Source organism: Aptenodytes patagonicus, chromosome 5 (genome assembly GCF_965638725.1).
Source record: "Aptenodytes patagonicus chromosome 5, bAptPat1.pri.cur, whole genome shotgun sequence".
NCBI lineage: Eukaryota > Metazoa > Chordata > Aves > Sphenisciformes > Spheniscidae > Aptenodytes > Aptenodytes patagonicus.
In genome coordinates this window covers 19,852,172-19,869,327 of record NC_134953.1, presented here as the reverse complement: position 1 = coordinate 19,869,327, position 17,156 = coordinate 19,852,172, and the positions used below count along the sequence as shown (strand labels likewise).

Here is a 17,156-nt window from a genome sequence, read left to right as displayed (position 1 = left end):
GATTACTCGGGAAGACAAACGCCGTCACTCCAAACATCCCCCCCTTCCTTCTTCTTCCCCCAGCTTTATATACTGAGCATGACATCCCATGGTATGGAATATGCCTTTGGCCAGTTTGGGTCAGCTGTCCTGGCTGTGCCCCCTCCCAGCTTCTTGTGCACCTCCAGCCTTCTCAGTCGGTAGAGCGTGGGAAGCTGAAAAGTCCTTGACTAGTGTAAGCACTGCTTAGCAACAACTAAAACATCGGTGTGTTATCAACATTGTTCTCACCCTAAATCCAAAACACAGCACTGTACCAGCTACTGGGAAGGAAATTAACTCTATCCCAGCCAAAACCAGGACACTTTCACACAGCTTCAGGTCATTCTCCTGCAAACATTTACAAAAATTCTCTCTTTTCTCAGGTGACAAATTCAAGCTGAATTAATCGGACAAGTAGAGACAATCCCATGCACAACAGCTTACAAGACTGCACCTTGTAGATAAAACACATCATGTCACATATCCTCTGACTCTGCCATGGATGTTGTCAGTGACCTTGAGGAAATCATCTTTGCTTCATCAGTAAGTGAAGAAAAATATCACTTCTTCATTCGCATTTTATTACTCTATTTAAATTGTCAGTTCTGGAGACTGACAGTGACTGTCCCTGAAGTGTATTTACGAGGCAGAATACACTGCGATGTTAACCAGATCGCAGTCACATTTGTACAATCCACTGGTATAACCAGGGCAGACAAATCTGAGCTCAGCTAACCCAGATGCTGTGTTTCAGAGCTACAGCCTTTCCTGTATAGCAGTAGGCAGGTTCTGCCCACATAGGCTCTGGACTGGGTGGCATGGTTTTTGGAGTGCTGAGAAGCACAGGAACATCATACGCAGCTCAACAGGACGAGAGAAGGGGTGCACGAAGAGACAATTACAACTCCATTTGCAGCTCAGGTAATTTAGGCCCTGTTAATGGCAGCTGCAAAACCAAGAGCTATTTAGTAACTGTATTTCATTGGGCTGAAGGGAAAGATTAGGGATAAAAGACAGTAGAAACAACTAGTTCTATCACTCCTGCCCTGTGGCACTAACTCAGCCCCATTGCATTTGTGTTATAAATACGTTCTCTGAGATCACACCAGCAAGTGTCAGTTTGCAGCACATGCAGTTTATCACAGTGTCAGCATAAAAAGGAAAAAGGGTCCAAAGAAACCTTCCATCTGCCAAATGGCTTTAGGATACTCCAGAGCTCAGTTCCTCACCGATAGCTTGGGATGCAATCTTAGGAAAAAGCAGCAGATGACTAATGGGAGCCGTGGCAAAGGATGGCAGCTCAGTTCAGGCTGGGTTATCAAGCATCAGGTGCATGCTGGAACCTCTGCCTCATCAGCCTATCACACATTTGACGGATAAGGAGAAAACAAAATGCTGTGGAATTCCCTTTGGGATCAAATGAACTAAGAAATGATGGCAAAACCAAAATCAGTTTGGACCATGGTTCTGCCCTGAGGCTCCAATCACAGCTGAGGAATTCCCTTTGGAGATACACAAGGCCAGGACAGGGTTAGGCCAGGACAGCTCTCAATTACTCTCCAAGTGAGCAAGAAGAAATAAAGAGGAGGTCAAAGCGACTTGTGCTCATTTAGGATCTCCAACTTCTGTAAGAGGACGTGTCACTCCCAATGTGCTAGCTAGTTTCCAGTCAGGTAGATGCATTCCTCTGCAATTTCAATATTACAGTCACAATTAACTTCTTCCTTCATTAACCTGAACTGCAACGCAGCATTGCTCTCTGCCAGCTCATAAACAGTTGCTGCACTTCATCCCCAAGAAGCTGCACAGAAACAAACAAATATAATTAGATTTAGCTTTCAGAGCTCCTGACTCTCCAAGTACCTCTAAACATTTCTCATTCTGATCGGCCAAGTTCAGAGGCATGACTAGGTATGAGAGGTGCGGCATGCCTTTGGCTTTTACAGCTTCAGTGATTTGGACTGCCCCTCCATTTTGACTCTATTACAACCGGAAAACTAGTCTGCAAAACCATTTTCTCTTTAACTGAGCACCGTAACTTTATTTCTGCTTAATGCTGTTTGCAACTACTGTTCAAATCCCTTAGCTGGAAGGTCTATCTATAAATAAAATCTCTAATGCTTCAGTTCTGGTATAAGGGAAAAATTGGGGGAATCCTCATTTCAGTCACTGCACCTGGGTGATATTTCTGTGCAGATTGTCAGCGTAAAAGACTACAGACCTTTTAATTCTTCAAGTTATCGCCTACAACAACGATGGTAACAGCGCAGGAGAAAAGCTAAAGACGACTGCATCCACAATTGAATTGCAAAGCAAATTCATGAAGAAAGGTATTTCTAAGACATCAGAACTGTCACCCCAGATCTTAAGTGCAATCAGGACCTCCCGTTTATCCACATCTCATCTGAGCAATACTACATACAGGCAAGTGCTTTTTGGTTTGATTTTGTCAGAGTTGTTATTCTCTTCCTTTTTCCTCTCTTCTTTTTCTTTTAAATGCTTTTTAACTCCATCCTCTCAACCTCCACAGGAATCCCAAGGGTAGACATAAAAGTTTCATAGTGAAAACTGGGTTTTCAACTAAACAACACCTTCACCAAGAATATGCACTCTTCACAGAACGTTTCACGGAAAAAGTAATACATGAAATCTATGGTTCAACAATTCCTTGAAATTCAAAATGGCACCTCAGTGCCTGAAAGGAGCAGTGTTTCAGATATATGGGAATTCTGTTCTCATCTTCTTTCTCTACCCTTGGAAGGACTTTGCATCCCACTGTGAAGCATCAATTCTAAAATGAATCCTGTTATTGACAACCAAGAAGAAAGCAAATGTTCTCAGGATAGGGGATCTTACCCAGCAGATCAACCCATGCTAGAAAATAGGGACTTGCAGCACTTCAGCTCCAAACAGTACCATTTTGAAGTGCAGGCAGGTAATCAAAGAATCACAGGCTTAATTTTTTGTGGAAATTATCCAATTTTCTAACAGAAAGTTTTCAACAACCAAAAAGAAAAAAAAAATTGGGATAGAAAGATAATGGGAATTTTAAAAGTCAAGAGAAATGTTCTTATTAAAATAGAAGAGACTTTTTCCCTTAGTGCTTTGGAAGAAATAAACAATTCTAATTCCCAGACTGCTGTGAAAATCTGCGTCTAGTAAAATATAACTAACACCCAAAATATAGCATTAAACTAAAGGTCAGCAGGGAACTGATATCTCTGCCCAGCAGAGAGTAAGCAGCCTTTTGTCATATCCCTAAAGACAGACAAGAGGCTATAGGGTAGAAAAGCCAAAGCTACGCGTTTTGCAAGTCTCAGCTTTTCAGAGCACTCAACCATCTGCCCTTAAATCCTATTCATCTGTAAGGAAGGGGTGCTGCTAAACAAATATGAAAATTTCTCCTTTCTGAAGTTCATCACAGAATTACCAGGCTTGTTGCAACCTATGTGTCAATCGGGCAAAGCAGATGCTTCTCATGGTCTCTCAGGCACACAGCCGGGTGGGCAGATGCACTGAAGGGGAAGACGTGTCCTAGAATACACTCTGCCTATTAGAGCATCTTCATGGTGGTGGAAGTGTCAAAACTGCAGGCACTTGGCTTCTCACCAGGGCTCAAAACAGTAAGTCTTAAGAAAGCCATAGCCCTCAGGACTTCGGAGTTGTCTGACTGCTAGGTCTAACGATCACTTGGAATGTCATAATATTAATGAGAACTCAATGCAGATTTTCCTGATCCAAATACAAGCCCCCAGTGTGCAAGTGAAAGAAGAAACAGCCCAAGCATCTGCAGGAGAGCAGACACAAGTCTGGCAGTTTCAGCTCCCAGCAGCAGAGGCTGTACACACAGTTGCAAAGTGTTGCGAAGCCCTGAGCTTGTTAGTTCTTAGGAGAAGGGAATTAGCAGTACAACTGCTCCAAAGGAAGATGAAGTAGTCCTGGCTCACGGCACGAAGCTGCTCCGGTGCAGCCGGAGGCTACAGATTCACAATGGGCTGCAGCCTGCTTGACTGCTTCCTTATGTCAGCACTCCAGGGTGGTATCATTTCAAATGATGGCTGCTCTCAGATCAACCAGCAATGATACTTGACAGGCACGAGGAATCATAGCTGGGAACAAGCATTCTCAGTAACCTCCTTTGGTATCTGCATGTTGTTATATTAATTATAGCTGCAAACCTCAAATTACACAATGGCAAAGTGCGTTTTGCAAATATCTTCTTGTGATATCTAGGAAATGGGGACCCTCTATCTCAGCTCCAAAACCAGCCATCAGCAGGTTGGGTCAGCAGCTGGGAGCAGGCACTCTGGGACCCAGCCCTGCCTCTGCCCAGCACCATGTGGGGACACAGCCAAAGCCACCTCAGCTCAGTCTTGGCTACGCAGCTCTGTGCCTTGGTTAACTCTAGGCACATGGAGGGTTGATACCTCCCAGTAGCAACGTGTAAAACCAAGGAACACCCATAGACTGAATCTGGCCTCTAAGTGCCAAACACCAGCGCAGCCAAGAGGCGCCCAGGGAGAACCAAGGCTGTCCTGGATTTATCACCATGATAACCATAGAGATCGTGTTTCTTCACCTCTTCCCCCCTCAGCTGCTTCTTTCCTCTTCAGGCACAAAGACATGATCTCTCCACGGCGATTCTGCCCACTGATAAACACTAGTGACTGATATGTTTCACTGAGGAGCAAAGGGCAGGACTGAGGGACCAGCTTCCAGGCTGCTCCAGCATTTGTCAGTCTGCTGAGTCAGGAAAGGCATTTCAGTACTCAGCAGGACACCAAATACAGACAGGGGTAATATTCAACAGCCTTCTGGGGCTCTCCAGTTAAGGATGGGAGACACACACAGGAACAGCTTAGAAGGAAGCCTAAAGAGAACATGAAAGGAATAAAATTGACTAAATATATAACCCAAACAGAAACAAGAGTTTTTAGCTTAAAAGAGGAAGGCCAACGATACATGAAGCTAACTGGGGACTTGCTTTTGCCATCAATGTTACATAGCAGATGCTCAGACATTAACTTTGTTGGGAGCAGGATAAAACCCAAAGAGAATTAAATACTTTAAGGCCTAAAGAGCCATTAGGTCATCAAGTCTGACCTCCACGTGTAGCACGTGTTCCAGAATTTCACCAAATCATTCCTACATTAAGCTCAATTCTTCTTCCAGAAAGGAATCCACTTTGTAAGAAAAGGGTGTTGGAGTGCCATAATTCAGGAAGGTAAGGCATGCATCAGGTGTGGCTTTCTTGGGACCAAGAGAGAAGGGGAATGACACAGGCTCCCAGACCATGGGTTGTAGCCATGCCTCACCCAGCTGCTCAGCCCCTGTATTGCAACTCTGGCCTCATCTGATCCCCCGTATTGCAACAAGCAGAGATGTTGGTACTGAGAAATCAGTGTCCCACCATGACCTGGCAGCACTTAGCAGTGAAATACAGCAGAAGCTGCCAAAAAACCTTACAATATTCCCACCAAAAATTTTCAAAAAAGAAATTAGAAACAAAAAGCTTTTATTTTAAAAGAAGAAAGAAAAAAGCCAGCATTTAAATCCTCTTGCCTCATAACTGAGCCCAGGGTTATGCCACAATTCAGGTAAATTATGTTTATGTAACTGGCATTTGGCTGAATGCATAATTCCTATTTAACAGCTGAAGAGAGGCATTTTGGGTCTTCAAAGAAATCTGACAGGTAATTCCCACTGTAGTTCTGCAGGGTAGCTGAGAGGTAATTATCCTTCTCACTAGTAAATCAATTAGGAATGAATGTATGGAAAGCTTTTCCCCTCCTCCAAGTAACTGCTAATCCTCTAAGGACTAATGAGCAGACAAGGCTAGCAACAGTGTGCAAACCCGTCAAAAACGGACAGGAGCCGCGAAGCACACAGGGTCCAATCAGTACCTGGGAGCTAATGCCTCAGAAGAAATATCTTGCCTGGAAAGGGTCTGCACGATTCACTGTGTGTGCACAGGGCCTGTGCACGTGTTACTTTTGGTATCTCCCTCCCCGTTTATTGCCTCAAAGAAAGACCTATTTTTGAGGCTCACAAGAGATCACTGCATGGCGTTCAACTAGCCAGCACTTGTGCTGTTAGAGGTGAAACACAAGGGATCTGGACTTTCTCTATTGGGGTGCAATTGATTCACCTACTGCTTTGTGATTCATTATTGGTGGTTATCCTCAGGAGCGCAGCAAAAACATGATGCTTACTCTCTGCAGGCCACTGTAACAATATTCACCCAGAGAGACTTGGAGAAGATTACAACCCAAGTGCATTTTTTGCAGTGCACAACCTCATGAATCTGTAAGGCGTGGGTGGACAATAAACCTGATATTGAATTTGACAGATCCCAGATGCTCCAATCCAGTGACACCTTCTCCAGGCATTTTTCAAACGCTGCATGGATGTTTGGAATTGCTCTGATGGTCAACAAAGCACAGTCAGCTCTGGGTTCAGACAAACCAGCAGTTCAACCATGCACAGTAACAGTACCCATATATTTAGCAGAGGTAGAAAGAATGAAAACAAGTTGTTCCCGCAGCAGCCAGCACTGAAGCTGGTTTCCTACGGGTTTTCCTTACAGCTCAACTCTTCATTTCAAAAGATTTTTCAGAAGGGAAGAGAAGAGGGAAGACAGACAGATAGGTCCAGAAATCATTTCCTTAAGACATAAGACCAAAAAAAATTAAAAAATTGTCATCTGAAATAAGAAAACGACAGGTAAAGACTGGTCTGCATGCCACTATATGACGAAATGTAGGTGTTATTAATAAAAAAGAGAGAAAAGACTGCTAATCTGTAAAGCTCAATAGCTTGAGAAATTGCTAGAAGATAATCATATATCCTAGCACTCCGATTCGTGAGGGAGACTTTACACCAGTGACATAGGATTTGTAACTGAGCATATTGCCTCGTATTTTGGGTGGGCAGAGTTGCTTTGGAAACAGAATGAGGAAGAATTAACTCTTCAGTGCCCACCATACTGGATATGGGAGGGGTGTGAAGGCCAGGAGAGCTCGTTACAAAACATCTTCATTCCATTTTGCTCAGAAAAAAGAAGTCAAAGTAGTTTTCACGAGAATTCAGCTTCTGCATCAGAAAAAATATAAGCTGACTCCTGCCCACAGCATTCTTTCTCTCCTCTATAGATCCAAACACACATATATTGTTGCCAATAGTAATCAGAGCTATGACTGCCTTAAGGTTGCATACACTGAAATAAACATCAATCTTGAAACCTCTGCAGACTGACCAGTGATGGAAAACACAATAGCAGTAATAAGAACAGTACAAGTAGCAAAATACTAGTTTGGAAACCTATTGATGGAGACAGGAGAGGGGCAGTGTGGAAGTGATCAAGCAGAATGGGCTGCACCCCATCCAAACACAACTCCACTGCCAGCAATTAGCTATGTGCTGCAGCCCTCCCACATTGATTTCTGTGGGTAGCTGAAAGTGTCTTTGTCCCACTACCTCCCTTGAATCAACACAGGCAATAATTTTAAACCAAAAAGGCACTGAGTAGTAACTCCTGCGCTGTGCTCTGTGAGCCAGCTGCAGCCCTAATTGCATCACGTGGGAAGCATGAGCAGGGGGTTTGAAAGCTATGACCTCATCTTCTCTCCTACACATTCAAATCAAATCTTAGGTCTCCCACCCACTCTCCCAGGCATATTCTGCTTTCAGCCCCCCTACATGATGTAACCAATGAAAATGTCATTTACATCTTTACCTCCAACTTCTAGCTAGGGAAAGTATAAAGGGGAAAAGAGTCAAATACAGAAATAAATACCTTTTACTCAGTATTTCTAATAATAAGGAAACAGAGAAGGCAGGGAGAGGTGTATTAGCCAAAGCCAGTGTAAGCAAGAGTCCCAGAAACATTTGTGTGAGTTCAGCTTCTTTAAAGGTGTAACAATCAGAAGCAAATAAAAGCAACCCTTTTATTTCTCTAACATATTCAGCAGGAGATTAAGGACTCCATCCCTATCACAAAAACAGGCATAATTCTACTGAATTCCATGGAATTGCACTAGTGCAGCTCAGACAGCAAATTCAAGCTCTTGTGAATTACCAACTGATTTCACTTTAGGATCATAATTCCTCTCAGAATGAACAGTAATTTTGTTTCTATAGCTACCAGCTCGATGGCTCTCCCTTACCTTCCTCTTGTTAGTGGGACTGACATAAAGGTAGCTCAGCACAGTCTTCAGGCCTACTTTGTCATTTAGCTTTTCATAGGTAGTGCCATAGTCTGTTGACCTGGAGAAAAGAGGAGACAAAAAGAATTTATGTGGTTATTAGAGCTCAGGGGAAGGAAACGACTGTATGAACAGATGCTCAAAGTTACAGCTTGAGCATTATTACCCTTAAAACTTGAGGTTTTGTGTTTCATTCAGGGTGGGCAGCAGAAAAGAGAAGAAAAATTGAGTTCTTTGGTGCAGGGCCTGTCTCTGCATCAATTGATCCTACGCACCTGGGGAGCTATGGTGCACCTGTGAAGATGGACTTTAGGGGAGGCTCTGCTCTCATGTGCCAGTGTGGGATGGCAAATGATATCTACGTGAGAGGAGACTGATCTCAGCAGCACCCTTAGCACAAATTCTCTTTCAGACAAACCTAACAGAAGAATCCAAATTAAACCCATCAGAAACAGTTTTATTTAAGTAGGCTGATTTTTGACTTGGAGATAGGGATCCAAATGCGGCTCAGAATTGTAACAGCTGAACTCATGTCTAGATAAAAATGTACCTAAACTGGCATCTTGAGTCCTCAGTCACCCCCATCCTACTTTGTGCCAGGCATTTAATTTTTCTGAGTTACAGAGACAGATTCAGGCCCCTACACTAGCAAATCCCACCCGGAGGAGCAGATGATCTGGGGGTGGCATTACCCGTTCGTGACTGGGGAAAAGGGCTGCTTCGTCACAGAGGGTTTTCTGTAGCTTCCTCCTCCTCATTTGTGGGCATGTTTGAAACCTCACTTTGCCCTGCTTGTTTATCTGCTGTTTTCATACTCTGCTTTTCCTAACAAACAGGTTTTTTCATACCAGAACAAATCAACAGCTACCTAGCACAGGATCCCACACCTGAAGAGTGGTCAGCACCAGCTTGCTTTAGGAGAGGTGTCACAACCTGCATGAAAAGCCCACCCACCTCACCCGAACAGTGGGGAGAGCCTAGCTCCTGACTCTACACAGCTTCTATCATATGGACAGAGCAAACACAATCATTATCAGGCAGACAAGGAAAGACCCTCACAAAAAGCCTACCTGGACATAGCTATGATTTTATTAAGATGAGAATTCATGGCCCCTGCCCTCCTCTTTAATCATGCTTTTTACTAAACAGGTGATTAGAGAACACGTAGCAAATTCAGTGCCTTTCCCAGTAACTAGCTCCAGGAATTTTCTGACTTTCTAAGCTCAGCAAGCCTCCAGCATCCGCAGCTTTGAGGTTCTGCCTGAGACCAATCCTCTGCTCCTTGTCTGTCTGGCAGAGAAATGGCCCAAGTCACCCTTCTGGCATCACAATGAACAGTGCCGCTGCACCCAGCGGCTCCAGGCTCCCACTCAAGTGGCTGCAGAAACTGAGCAATGCCAGAATCTGCATCAAGCTCCGCTGGTTTCCTTTGCTGCTAGTGGAATCCAGAATGACACCGAAAAGGCCATGCCACAAAACCAGATGGCTGGTTTCAGGCTTCCAAGTAGTAGGACCCATGAAGTCAAAAGCTTGTTTTATCACTGATGTGGCTCCAACACATTTGCTTCTGTGCATCTTTCAAGCACAATTCCTAAATGTTTTGCAAACTGGTTCCTCCTTAAATGGGTTGAACCAACCTTCCTCCCTTGAACACACAGCAGTCAGGGGTGCTTCAAGTCTTAAACAACTTCCTTGTGTTCTGGTTTAGCTCTTTAATACTAAAATAGAGCTAGTACTAGCTCTATTTACACTTAATACTCTATTGTACTAATGCATAGTATTGATACTCGCTGGGCTTCACAGACACGTCCCAAAGGATATTACAATAATGCACTGTATTTCCATAGTACTTTCCCATCCAAAGAATCTGAAGGTCTTGCCTCGCTAGGTATCGATACCACACAAAAAAACTAGCAGCTTTCCCCCTCCAGCCAAACTTGAAACTGAAGCAGCTCAATTAATAAAACTGAATAATCCAGGCCAATTAATTCCACTACACGAGGCCTCCTATACATGCAAATTCAACAGGTCAGAAATCCTCAAATAACGCTAAGCTCTAAGCAGAGGGTAACATGCAGAGGGCAAGCACTGAGGTACTTCCTTGATCTCACCCTTCCAACATCACTGGAGCTCTGAACAAGCCACATTCAGGACTACACATGTACCAGCCACCACCCAGGGAAAGAGATCACTGGTTTCAATCAGCATTAAAAGAGAATACAAATAACAGTTTAATATTCTGACAGAGTTGCTTTGGTTTTGTTCTCCGAGTCATTTTTAAATCTCCCAAAATGCCTTGCACTTCTACAGATGCAGGCTGGATGCCCTAATGACTCTTTCTCATTAAACCATTATCACTCATTGCATTTGCCCTTTCAAAGAATAGCTATAAAGGAAGTAGGATCATTATTTCGTTAACTTCTCTAAGGCTTTCTTTATTATCATGACAGTCATCACTGGCTTCACAGAAACGTCTCAAAGGATATCACAATAATATACTGTATTTCCATAGCACTTTCCTATCCAAAGCCTCTGAAGCTTTTGTCTCATGTTAATCCATTCAAACTAACAAAGTCCCAAGGGCCATACTGGGAAATATTATCTCTATTCTAGAGATGAAGAAATTGAAAGCTTGCATAGGTAATGGTTCATTTTTTCCAAAAGCAGGCATCTACAATTAGCCATTTCAGCTTCTATAATCATCTAGTGTATGGCTCAATACTCAAACCTGCTAAACTCCTACCACCAAACTGCTTAATTTGAAAACAAGTATTTACAAAAAAAAAAAAAAAAAAAGTTGGCTGCCTAATTTTAGCAACCCAAGCCTGAACATTTGAAGAGATGTGACCCACAGATGGAACAGAACAGTTCTGGCTCAGCTTTTAATCTTAACTTGAACCCTTCTCCTTTACTAATTACTTATCTTTGTAGTCAAAGACTTCTAACTGCAAATTAACTAGCCCACATGTCCTTACAGTTGCTTGACACTACAAGCATGGATACCATGTTTTCTCCCATTCCTCTGGTCAGAATAGGACCTACTTCAAAGTACATTATTAAAGGAGTGGAGGGGATGAAAGGTTGTAGTAATATCAAAATGACAAAAGACTCAGTGATACCAAAGACCCTTTCCATGAGTCACACCCCAAATGCCTGCTTTAACTTTGGCTTTGGTTGGGCCTTTTATGGCCAACTGATCCTGCCTAGCTGGTTCTCCTCTGGCTTGCTCCGTTGAAGCCATCACGAGTCTCATCATCTTGGAAGGCTGTTATTGCCTTCAGCCTCAAGTTGATATTTGCAGATTGCTTCTAACCACACGCACACAAAAGTGTTATTACCAATGCTTTCATAAAACAGATTGTTGCACCTCATTACACCACTGGTAGCACAGAAACTGTTACAATGTGGAATGGACTCCGGCTATATATAAACCCTATAAAAGCTCAGCCCATACATTTTGTCCCACATGTCCTTATACATTGATCTTGCAGCATTTCATTGTCCCCTCTATCCTGCTTTCCATCCTGCAAACCAAGCTGCTGGCAATACCCCAAGAAAGGCTGCACAGTGAAAAGCAATAAAACTCAAGGGGTAGTCCAGTCTTGAATGGAACTTTGTCTACTCCAATTCAGCTTTTTGTTTTTTATAACTAGCAGTTCCTACCAGCCATGAGGAAAAATCTTTTTGCTAGTCTTGGTTAACATGAAGAAAGACTTGATCCAGTGCAACACGTGTTATATTCATATAACCAACTAAATGTGGGCTTTCCCTGAATAGGCTATGGCATCAAATTCTACATTTTCCCTTTGGAAAAGCAAGTTTATAATGTAATTAATTTATTGGGAGACTGTAAATTCTCCCAAAATCGTATTCTATTATAAACAGTTGGGAAAGAAAATCACCTGCTTGATTCCACTGCCCTCCCCTGACAGGCTGCGACATGTTTTAACCATTGCTGCAAGTGCTGTCCCACAGTCTGGCAGAGCAGGACTCAAGGGGCACACCCAGACAGAGAAGCTTCTCTCTACCAAACCTGGTCATAACTCAGTGCACCGAGAGCTAACAAAATCCATCTTATTCCTGTAGGTCTGAGCCTGAGCTTCCCTGTGAATCTGACAAACAGGCCTGAGCCAGCAGACTTTAATACTGTGATAAGACTTGCTCATCCCAGGGATATGAAGTAGAGGTATGGAGAGGCAGAGAGACTGCCATCTGAATAGCTTTTAGAGGAGTCCTCCTCTCGGATGGTTTCCATCTCAGGGCTCTATCAGGCAGAGGAAGGAGGTCTTGTTTGTTTGCAGTCTCAGCTACTCAGCTATGGAGATAGGCTATAAAATATGTATCAGTCTCTCAGGAGCAAAAGAGCTGCAAATGCCAGCACTGGATGGCTGGGAGGGACAAGTCAACCTCCTGGAGTGTACATGCACCACTGACTCTCCTGTCAGGGGGTCTCTCCTCTGCGCCTGTGACTCTCCCCGACTGTGTGTGAAGAAGGAGCAGGTATGGTTTTGATTTTAGATTCTCAGCCTTTTTCCTAAGATAGTAAAGCTTATGCATTCATCTCCGGATCAGAGTCCTACTACACACACCACAGCCCCATGTTGAGCACTGCGTGGGGGCACAGCTCTGCTTAAATGAGCAAGAGAATATCCTGATTCTCTGTGCACTTCAGAGAGCAACAGGAACACACACAGCCCAGATTAACATTTGCTTCTCATGTGCCTGCAACCTGTCTGCCGGCAGTGTGCCTATCTCTCCATACCCCCCAAACAACTTCTTAGTTTTACCCATTGGCCAATTTTCTCCCAGATTGACAGAGAAACAAAAACCCGAGAGGAACAAAGTTTCTACAAGTTTCATGAAAACCAGCAGCCAGCAAAAGGAGAGCAAACTTATTAGCACTCAGAGAAAAGCTGCAGCATAAAACCAAATCCCATGAGACATGAGAGCAGGCATATCTCTCTGAACATCCAGCTGCAGGAAAACATTCAAACACAGCTCACATATTAATACTTACAAAGAACCCAACTGCACAATACAAGAATTCAGGCTGCCAAACTTCCATTGCTTGTGAAACAATTTGTTTCCATCTCTCCCTTCCCCTTCCTCCCCTCAAATTACCCTCCCTGAGATAAAGGCCTTTCTGAAGTTGGGACACATTGAGAAGAGACCCCCCCCCAAGTCAGAGTCCAGCTTGACCACCCCCTGCGGTAGTCCCAACTGTAAACCCCTTTGGCCAGCTACCCTAGTGACCGTAAGTGGTTTGGGACTCAGGCAAAAGCTGGCTCAGCACTAACCCCACCACACTGCTTTGCACTAGATGGCTAAATGGGTTCTTACTGGAGCACAGCGTCCTGAATCAGGAAGCAGGCCAACCACACGATTATTACCACACCACATGGGAAGCTGGTCCCACTAAATTACAGGCAGGACAGAGGGCTGCTCCTCTTCAAAAGGATATCAGTCATTTAGCATGCTCTGGCTCTGCCTCCCTGAACTCTTTGAGATTATTCCTTTTCTTCCTTGTTGAACATTTTAGACTAGTGAACATTTTAGGCTTTTGGTGACTATGGCTGTTGGTGGCTGAACATCCTCCACTCCCAAAGCATTTTTCATATTTAGATACAAAAGAGAGAAGCAACCTTTCCTATCTTAGGGCTGCTCATGAGCCCAAACAAAGCCAGAGTCTGTCTTGGGCAGCCAAATGCCTGGGACAGAAACACAGAGTTGGCCCTGCAGCTAATGCAGCTCCAGCTGGAGCTCTGGAAAGGCAGGGTGACCGCTGCCACTGCCAAGGAGGGCATGGGTGCAAGTCTAGCAATGCTCCCCCAGAAGCAGTGGACATGGCGCCACCCGTCACTGCTAGCACAGCTCCCTGGGCTCTCCTTCTCTGCCTCTTCAGGACTATATCATTCCCAAGCTCAAGGCAACCAGGGCAGCCCAGGTCCAGCTCCCAGCCTGCAACAGTAGAGCCTAATTTCACTTACAATGAGGCAGTTCCCAGAAAGACCCTCTCTTACCAGTGCAAGCCTGGCTGGCTGACCTGGTCACACACAAGGACACTTTTTTCTGATTTAAAAAAAAAAAAAAAGAAAAAAGAAAAACAAAACACAAACAAAAAGCCCAAACAAACAAAAAAACAACAGCCAGTTGGGCTGTGCCTACTTACTAACCAAGGAAATCCAAGTATCTGTACTCTGTGAATCTTTCACTTAGCAGAGCACAATATTTGCTGTGCTGAGAGCTTGCTTTTACCCAACCATGATTTTAGAGTGACTGTAATAAATATAAAGTCAGAATATTTTACAACTACAAACAGAAACAACTGCTTCCCTTTATCCCCATCCCACTAAAGGAAACTAAGGACAACAATGAAAGTCCGGGGAAGTGAACAGAAACTAAGCATATGGTACTGCTTCCTGGTGTATTTTCCCAGCCTAGAGCAATACCACAGACTTCCTAAATTGAAGATGATGCCTTTGTGTGCAAGAGCCATCAGTGGGCTTTTAGTTCCATAAAGCTGTCTAACCCCACAGGGAAACTTGGCAACTTTATTACCACATGTTAATAAACACCACAAATGTGTGCTGTATGAAGAGATGCTCCCTTTTGTTTTAACTTGATAATGTATTTCAGAGCCCACTGCTACCACTTAACAAGAATGAAACCATGGAGCCCCATGCTGCCATTTGTGATTTCACTGATTGTTGTCATATTCCCCACAATTTTTTTTTTCCAGTCTGAAGACTCCTCATTTATTTAGCCACTCCTTGTACAATTTATTCAAATCTCTGATCATCCTATGGCTACTCTTTCTAGTCCAATTACATCTTTTGTCATGGATGCCTCAGAGACCAATCTTTAACAGGAAGATCTTTCTTGAAAAAAACAACTATCCAAGTATATCAGCAAAAACCCAGAGTATTTAAAAAGACCTACATAAAACCGCTTTCTGCCATCCTACACAAGGTTTTACATCCTCAGCACTTCTGGAACTGTAACCCATCAGTTCTAGAGCACTTTCAGTTCCACAAAGTCTCAAAAGTACCTAAAACAAGAGATCCCACTGGGGAAAAAGAAGTTCAAGCAGATCATAGTTTTGGTAATTTCCCTTGGAAAATTATTTTTTTTCTTTTAGTTTGCATGTCATCTAAACAGCAGAATACCCACCCCAATTTCTATTATGATACCAGCACCCTTCCTCCACCCCCTTTCTTTTTTGATTAATGACAATCCCCATCACCAAACATCTGGAAGACTTGAAGATGACCTTTGTTGATAAATTTCAATTTATAATGTACAGTGGAGACTGGCAAGGCAAAATGAGCTGCCATGATGCATTAGTCATTGTGAGTCACAGTTCAAAATGAAGGAGATAAGAGTTTAACTACGAACACTGGCTTCCTCTTTTTTTCTTGTAGATTCTTCTCTTCTTTTTTTATTTTTGACAGGAAAAGTATCCTCTCTTTTTTATTCAGTATGAGCCTTTGGGGGGGCTCTGGATGTCTCAGAGGTTGCACAAAAGGATACAGAATATTCCACCTCTGGATTTACGGGCAATAAAGCACAGGAGATGTATCAGTCACATTTCTAGTGGCTGATTGCTCATCAGTGTTTCATTTGATCACCATCCCACAAGGAAGGAGGACTGTTCACACCAGTCATTCCTTAATAGAGATTACTACTCAGATGGGCATGAACAGTCTCTGGAGATGTAGGTTTTGTATATTTAGCCTACAGGGACAGAGGGGACTAACGAAAGCCGTATGTTTGCAGCATTCTTGTTGTACTTGTCCTGTAGGAACACAGTGGTGCTTTGGATATCCCCAGCAATCACTGACTATCCAGAACAATGTGCCATTGGGTGTCTAAACAGCATTCATCATCAGCAGGCTGTAGCTGTAGTGGTTACTAAGCATCGCTTTATATTCTGCTGCAGAATAGCCCACAATAAGGAGACACAAAGCAACAAAGATTGGTGCCTCCTACTGTGTATTAAAATAACTCCACTACCCCCAACTCTACCCCCCATACTCCAGATGAAGTAAGACTCCATCTTCTCTATATCATGCCCATTTATCTCATCTTAAATTTAACTACCTACAAACTAGGTATTTAGCTCTAGCTCCCAAGCCCGTCCACATTTTCTCTCTAACTATAGACAGAGAATGTTAACTTCAGAGAATGACTCGTTCATCCTAAAACCGGTGAGGATGTATTGCTCTCTTAAGGTGTCCTCCTCCCTTCAATGTAAAGGGAGACCAGAGCAACCAACGCACACTCAGCTGTTAGATGGCTAGAACAAGGCAAGGTATATCTCACACTAAATGGATTAGAAAAGCTCATGCACTGAGCTGGCAGTACAAATGAAGGGAAGGACCTCAGTCATCCTGCCTGAGATCAAAAGTTCATAATTTGTTGTAATGTACCAGTACTCTATGTTTTAAATGTCGTTATTCTGTGGGAATATGTACTAGAATTACTACTAGAAGTAAGTGCCAAACGATATCAGAACTCCACTGTGCCATACACACTCTATAGCGTTACAAAGTGAAGAGAGCAGAGACAAGCAGAGAAATGTGATATGGATTTCCCAATGGTTGTTGGCAGAATCAAGAATACAAAGAAAGACCTGAGGAAATGTGAAATGGCTTCTCCTCAAAAGCTGGGATAACCACTTCCCTTCATTGTATGCTTGCCCCATTACACCATTGATGACCTGCTGGCAATCCTTATCACGGCCAGGCAAAGTCGATGCCCACTGGTAGAAACTGTACCTCACAGAAGCACAAACATGAAAGCTATACAGGCGTCATGTAATTTCCACATCAGCAGCCTCAGCAAGGACATCAGAATCTGAATCATCATTTTACTGCTTCTGACCTGAGATTAGGACACCACATTCCTGCAGACACCACCCAAGACACAGTT

The 17,156-nt window shown here is 43.4% G+C and overlaps 1 protein-coding gene across 1 annotated transcript in view; it reads right to left on the bottom strand.

Annotated features, from left to right (window-relative positions):
* SORCS3 (sortilin related VPS10 domain containing receptor 3) overlaps positions 1-17,156 on the bottom strand; it is a 314,167-nt gene that overhangs the window by 155,264 nt on the left and 141,747 nt on the right. The window contains exon 3 of the mRNA XM_076338968.1: positions 8,187-8,286. Coding sequence (XP_076195083.1) covers positions 8,187-8,286 — 100 coding nt within the window. The remainder of the gene's footprint in view (positions 1-8,186; positions 8,287-17,156) is intronic.